This window comes from Cariama cristata, unplaced genomic scaffold (genome assembly GCF_000690535.1).
Source record: "Cariama cristata isolate BGI_N322 unplaced genomic scaffold, ASM69053v1 scaffold30126, whole genome shotgun sequence".
NCBI classification, from domain to species: domain Eukaryota; kingdom Metazoa; phylum Chordata; class Aves; order Cariamiformes; family Cariamidae; genus Cariama; species Cariama cristata.
The window spans coordinates 1-7,207 of NW_009624307.1; the positions used below are offsets into that span (position 1 = coordinate 1).

Consider the following 7,207-nt stretch of genomic DNA (forward strand, 5'->3'; position numbering starts at 1 on the left):
TGGGCGTCGCCGCTGCTGCCTTGCTTCTGAGTTTGGTCTTTGTTGCGTTTATAGGGTCGTCTTTCTAGTTTGCTGTCTTATTGCTGTAGGTGTTGCAATGCAAGTTATTTAAAATAGTTTGTCACTTCTTAGCCGGAGTGTCAAAGCCGCATGATGGGGTGTCTATAGGAAATTTCCCGTGTGTGCAAGTCAGAGAGTTTGGGGGTTTTTGTCTGGTTGGGTTTTGGGGATCTCTAGCAGATTTTTCAGAAGTTGTTTCCTTTCTGAAATGATTTCTTTCCCCTTCTCTTTTGGCAGTCAAAACTTGCTGAGCCTTTAACTTCACCTCTCCCAAGAGTTCACGTGGTGATTTGAAAAAAAAAACCCACATCAAATTCAAGCTGTGTCAGCGTGGCACCGACCCTTTCCTCTTGAGTATAAATACAGAAAGATGAGAAGGTGGGAGAAGTTAAAGACGTAACACTTGGGGAACATGCTTTATTTATAAGAACTTTTGAGGATCCATTTTATTGCAAAGCAAAGCAGAGTAACGCAACATTGCTGTAAAACCGAGAAGGTAGTTCCAGGAACAGAAGTAGAAGCTCAGACTGGTTTTTAGAAATGCATTGTTACTGACTTAATTACTGCAACCTGTCCTCCCAAAGTGTCCTCAGGGCTTTTTCCTTCACTTACCCTTTTCCTTAGATGCAAGTTTACATTTGTTCTCTGAGCCCACACTGGCCTTACAGCTGTTTTCTGTGGAGTAAAACATGTTATTTACCCACCTTAAGTAGCCTAAACTGTAAACTCTGTTGCAAGCTTTCCAGGAATCAATAGAAGATCAGCATTTACCAGATCTCCACGTAAAATCCCTTTCCATTTCCTCTAAGACTTGGCAAACTCCATCTGTTCAGTGCTTTAGGGGCTGTGAAGCAAGAGAGCTCTGCTATTGCATCGGGTGGCAAACGGAAAAGAGGAAAGCTGCACACTGTCTCCCAGCTGCAAAAGCTCCTCAGCCAGAACATGCCATCTGGGGAGGGCAGAAATACAGAGGCAGATTCCTCCAGCCAGCAGGATTTAGGCTTTTAAATTACAGAAATTGCCCCCCTTGCTGTGTGCTGTGACTTGGATGACTGCAGATTCAGGGCAAAGCTTTGAATGTGGCTGAGGGACATAGTCAGGGAATTAGCTCTCTGCTAAGAGGTGCCAGCAGGTGTTTTTTCTGGGTGGCCATTACTGGAGCTGAGTCCAGGACCAGGAGGGAGATGGCATTCACATTGTGATCAGAGTCTTTCCTCTGCCTGGCACTGAGCCTGGAGTACATGGCATTAGAAAAAGAGATGTTGTAGTTCTTTTGCTCATTTGCACAAGTAAACATAAAAGCTGAGGATCTTCAGGAGATATATCTGAAGGACCTGTATCTCCACTGAATATAGGCAAAGTCTGATACAAATGTTGGTCGTATCTTTGGAAAGACTTGAGCTTGTCTTTCACATTCTCTGGTGGGTGTAGGAAGGCTGCTGTCCTTGCATATGACTAATCAGTGTCACAGGTCAGATATACACTTTTCCTGTCATCAGCCAGACTCTCCTATGTAATTTAGGGAACCAAAAACTGCTGTGAAAACAAGTAAGTTCCCTGCCCTGCCCAATTTCCTGTGCTGGATTGAGCAATTTGGATCAGAAAAGGAACCTGAAGTGTCTCATGATTGACAACGGAACTCGGCACCCCTGGCAAACCACTTTGCCCTGGGCTCCAACTGACTGCAGCCAGCCCTGAGTGAGGAATCTCCAGTCTTGTCGGAGCGTGTGAATTACATGTCTGTCAAGTGTACTGTATCACTGTGCAGCACTGGTTTACTCAGAAAGTGGCCACGACCTGACCTAATACTTCACTTGTGGTAGGATATCAAGAACTAGTCAGCTTCATTTCTTCATAGCAGAAATAGAAAGGTTGGGGGAAGGAATAATCTACAGTTGCTTGCTACAACCCTAATTTAAATAAATAAGAACAAAGATACTGAAGCATTTCAAGCTTTTTTTCTTCTTATCGTAATGCCCATGCTGACAATAATCTTCTGTTGTCTGGAGCCTCCAACGTAAGATTGGATTTCCACAGACATGTGCAGTCAGCCAAAAATTTGATTTCAAGAGGCCACTGGTTTGCCAGTTCTGCTATCGTACAAGAAGCCAGGGCAGACGATAGTCTGCTTTGGACATAATGCTGATCTCGGGGCTGAGGCACTGCCAATTTCTCTTCCTTTTCTTGCCTACTAGTCCAGTTACTTGACTGACTAAGGAGCTGGGAGCAAAGGCAAAAGTTCATGGTAGCTACGCCCAGACATCTGTCAAGTATGGACCCCAGCAAACCATGCGAGTAGGTAAGAAAGGATCAGAGGTGCAGATCGCTTCTTTGATGGCATTTGAGGAACTCCTTGGACTACATCCCTGGTAGCCACTCAAGAGTTTCTTCAGCTCAGACTCTCTTCACAGAACCAAGCAAGCTGCTTAGAAAAGTCACTTGATGCTACTAGCAGCTCAGTCTGTTCTTCCAAGTCTCTTGCAGCTCTGATACTGGCTTCTTTGTGGGAGCTGGGCAGGCAAAGGACCAGGGACGGTGCTATCTGGGCTGACACGGTGGATAATTGCAGTGCACTTAGCTTCTAGCTGCTCACTGCAGAGACTCGATAGATTTCTTTCACGTAAAAGCAGATCATTTGAGCTGTTCTCAGTGCCCATAAGAACATCAGCCCAGACAGAACCCGAGTTCCAGTTCTGCCAGTTGCATGTGATAGAAGAAATGAGTGTCCATTCTTCTGTCTAATGGAGAAAAGGAAATGTAATACCCTGGTCCTCTGTTGTGTCCCTTGGTGCCTCTTCTTGAGAAAAGATGAGTGACTAATTCACACATCTCCATCTGCAATCAGAACAGGGCTGAACTAGATCCTAATGGCTTCCTCTTGGTGAATGGTGCCCTCAATCACTGTGTCTGTGGTTTGCCTGGAGCACTTGCGACTCCCTTTCATGCTTTTCAGGTTTTCTGAAAGGTGCTTCTGGAATTTCTTGGTGAGGAAGCAGTAGATGATAGGGTCCAGCACACAGTTTGTACTCAAGAGGCACAAAGTCACCTGGTGAGCATCGTTGAGTTGTTGTCGCAACTGACAGTTTTCCTTCTTCCACTGCTCCAGAACAGTCAAGGTCCAGGGCAGGTGCACTATGTGATGAGGTACAAAGCTTATGACGAAAACAGCCAGCACTGTGCAAACCATCCAGAGCGCCCTTTGCTTGACGTGAGCACTCTTCCGTGGCTGTACTGATTTGGAGAACAGGGTCCTGATAATGATGATGTTCCAGCCTAGTATAAAAAGGAAAATGATATAGAAGAGGATGCAAATGATGACGTGAATGGCGAGAACAGCTGAAACATTGCTAGAATTGCTATAGCGCTCAAAGCACCGTGTGAAATTCTTCGAGTCGATCTCCTCCCGATTAGTATTCTTGTCAAAAAGGTAATACAAAGAGCTGCCTGCTATTATGATCCAGATAGCTGCTGATAAGTAGATACCCCTTCTCTGGGTGGTAAACTGAGCAGCTTTAATGGGATTAGTCACAGCTTGGTAACGGTTGTACGTAATGACCATCAGAAAGGCAACAGAAGAGTAGGTGTTAACAAAAAATAAACAGCCAGCCACATTACAGAGGAATTCAGGCATGATCCAGTCTCCATGGTGGTGATAGTAAACAATCCACATTGGCATCGTGACTAAGAAGAGCAGGTCAGCTACTGTCAGGTTCACCATGAATATCTTGATTTCATTGAGTTTCTTGGTGGGGTAAATACGGCTGAAAATCCAGAGCACATAGCAGTTGGCAATAAAGCCCAGAATGAAAATGATGCTGTAGAAAACAGTAAAGAGGTTGTAGCGAAACTCAGAGTCTATGTGGCATGAAATGTAGGAATCAGCACTACCTTCAGCACCACCTTTACCCTTTCCAGACATTGTGGTGCTGAGTAGGCACGTCTGAAGCGAAATTTCCTGCCGTAGCTTTTCTTCTTACCTAAAAATATAAAGCATAAAATTAGCTGATTGGTATGGTGCCATTGCTAAGCCGAAACCTTTCATTTTCAGCTGTCTGTGACCACAGGAGTTCTGCTTCATGCCTTGACTCCAGCCACAGGCACCTGCCCTGTCCCCTTGGTCATCTCTGATCCCATTTCCACACCACACTAGCCTTTGTGTCTTCATCCAGTGTTGTTTGCTGCAGTGCAGATCTCAGATGACGGATCTCTAAACACTTTTCTGCATAAGGGTTCTTAGATAAAATCTGTTACTCTGTCTGAAGCTTCTTAATCTTTTACTATAAGCAAACAGGTTTTCTGGGTCTCTTTTATTCCCTCTGGTTCCTAATGCTTTCTAACTTGCCTACATTTATTTTAAGCTAGAAAATCAAGAAATGAAACAGTATCTGGTAGAAATGTCTCACTAGTGCCATTTCCAGAGTTGCCCTCTACTTGTTTTCTTATGTTTTCCTGCTTACGCTTGTAAAGACTGTGTTTGTTTTCTTAGTTGCAGGCACCGTAAGATTTCACATTCACTTCATAGGCTACCAGACCTCTCAATTTTTTTACTCAGTGAATGATGTAAAAGATGAGTCACTAATCCTAAAGGGCAATGTTTTGTGGTACATTGTTGATTTTTAACTACAGTTTATCTCTGTAAAAATCCTGGCTGTTGTCTATCATGCCATCATTTTGAATTCAAGTTGTCATCAAACCAATCTGGCTCCCTTTTCCACGCCCGCCCCCCGCTACCATTTCTGCGTCAAATGCAAGTGGTCAGCAGCAGCAATTCTGTACTTTCCTGTGTCGCTGGTGAGGCTGCTGACAAACACTGTCCCTAAGGAGATGCATTCAGGTTTTTAATATTATCAGTTCCCACCTCAGCTAGTATTTCTTCAAATCTTGCATACAGTTCGGACATACCAAATTCCTGCATCATCAACACTGTATATGTTCTTGTCTCAGATTTACATGGATTCGGTCTAATCCCTTGTATACTTTAACCTGCTGCTTTTACCATCCAGAGGACATACACGCCTGTTCTTGGCTCTAGCACCAACTCCCTGTTGGACACTGGGCAGGCACTCACCAATCCATGACAAAATGCTGCAGGTCTGCTTGTTTTTCTCTGCCTCTTCCTTCATGGGAAGATAACTGACTAATGCATGTAAAGCAGTTTGAGAGCCACCGGCAAGGATGCTAGGTTGCTCGCTGATGGTAAACTTGTTGGGCTTTTAACCTAATTTGCAGAACGTGGTGGTTTTTCTTGAGAGCGAGTAAACTATAGCACCAGTCACAAAGCCTAAACTTCTTGTGTGAGTTATGATGGGAATGCGGGGTGCTGAACATTGTCATGTGCTTGACTCAGCCCTGCCAGCCCCATGGAAGACAAGCATTTTCCCCCAAAGACTTGCTGCCTCCTGAGAAGGCGCCCTCCTGCCTCAAAGCTTTCTGGATCTTCCCCAGCAGCGTACAGTGGCAGGACCTCACTGGGCTGAGTCTGTCTTTGTGCCCGGGTGCTGTTACTTCCTCATTTACACATTTGCACATCTGCAATTTTCCTCTGCAAATGTGGAAGTCAGGTCTAGCCCAAGAAAGCTCTCCTTTTCTTCAGAAAACTCTGCAAACCCCTTGATACTTCTTTCCAGTTGTTAGGAGAGGAAGGCAATAGTCATGTTCCTGAGCCTGTCCCTCCTCACCCCTCACAGATCCCCTAAGGACATGACATCTACAGATATCCACAACTTGTCCTTGGACCTTCACAGGCTGCTGCATGCTGGGCAGCACTGGGGTTTGAGTGTCTTTAAACTCAATCTTTCAGCCATGTTCCATGTGAATTAACAAGTAGCTTGTTCACCTTGATTTCTGCCACCTTGCTGAGAACCCACAGATCTCTAAAGGGTAGTAACTGATTCAGATGTCAGTAGCCAGGGGGTGAGTATGGTCTGGGCTATGACACCTCAGGGTCTGGCCACAGAGGTCTGGCACATCCCTGAGAAGTAACGTGTTACTCCCTGCTGCCCTGCGGAGAGGTCCCAGAGCAGACAGGGGCCCACACTCTGCTCCCTCTTCTACCTTTGATTCATGCAGAACCAAAGACAAGGCCTACTGGTCATCTCATGGATCTGTTTCCACACCCTCAACTATGTATGTAAAGTGGTAATTGTCACAATATGTCCTTAAATAAATGTCCATGTCTAAGCCTAGCTGTCCCACCCACTGACGGACCGTCTCTGGTACGGACATACGCCAGTTGGAAGGGGTTGCATCTCTCAGCTTAGGAGGGCACCTAGCAGATGCAGACATTGAGGGAAGGAGTGAGGCTGTGCAGGGGCAAGAGAAACTAGTGGGGAGCTTTGTGTTTGATACGCTATTCTGATGTTAGAATAAGAAAAAGTCCTAATTACCTAAAATCATTAGAGAACTTAATTTTTTTTCAAATCTGCATCATAAACCTACTGTTTTGACTATCTGCCAACTTCAGCAAATAGTTCTGGTGCCTGGGGCTGGAATTTTTGCAATGAAAGGTGCTCTATCATTGTAGCACCAGACCTGAATATGCTAAGAGCGGGGGGAAAAAAAAAGGTGATGCATCCCACCAGCAGAATTCATGAGGAGGAGAGAAGTGCCCACATCCAATGCATAGGCGTAACTGTTACTCACAAAGTCTCTTTAGGCTGTGCTGTGGGGCACTGTCCATCTACCCCTCCATTTCTGGTGCTGTATGTGGGCATGGCAGCCTCCAAACTTTGCCCAAGAGCTCTGGTGAACTTTACTGGTGGGGTCTCCAGGCCTGCCCATCAGCTGTCAGATTTAGCAGATGGGGTGGAAGGGAGAACAAACATGCACGTCCCCCTCCATTGTGAAGCCCTGAACAGAAGATGGGTTTGAGCTAAGGAGCTGCGCTCTGACCTGGAAAGATGAATGCAAGGACATGCTCTACATTAAGCCTGCTAGAAATCTCTGGCAAAGGTGGGCTGTGGGAGTTGGCAATGCCATCTCTGGCCCCAACAGCACTTGGTAGAGCTCATCTGTCTTTGCATTAGTAGGCTGTGCAGTGCCAATGCCAAGGTCCTTCAGGGAATCACAAGAGAGCTGTTTTTCCCTTCTTGTCAAGCTGGATACTCTACAAAACACATCTTGAAGAGAGCATGGCACCATTCCCCAC

General features: G+C 45.6%; 1 protein-coding gene across 1 annotated transcript; it reads right to left on the reverse strand.

Annotated features, from left to right (window-relative positions):
• Positions 1-2,917: 2,917 nt before the first annotated feature.
• Positions 2,918-3,979, reverse strand: PTAFR (platelet-activating factor receptor). The gene has a single exon (XM_009703128.1). It carries the CDS (start codon positions 3,977-3,979, stop codon positions 2,918-2,920), a length of 1,062 nt encoding a protein of 353 aa, XP_009701430.1.
• Between the last annotated feature and the right edge of the window lie 3,228 nt (positions 3,980-7,207).

Bases quoted from the DNA above. Each gene is read 5' to 3' on its own strand.
- PTAFR (XM_009703128.1), bottom strand. From the start codon at position 3,979: ATGTCTGGAAAGGGTAAAGGTGGTGCTGAAGGTAGTGCTGATTCCTAC.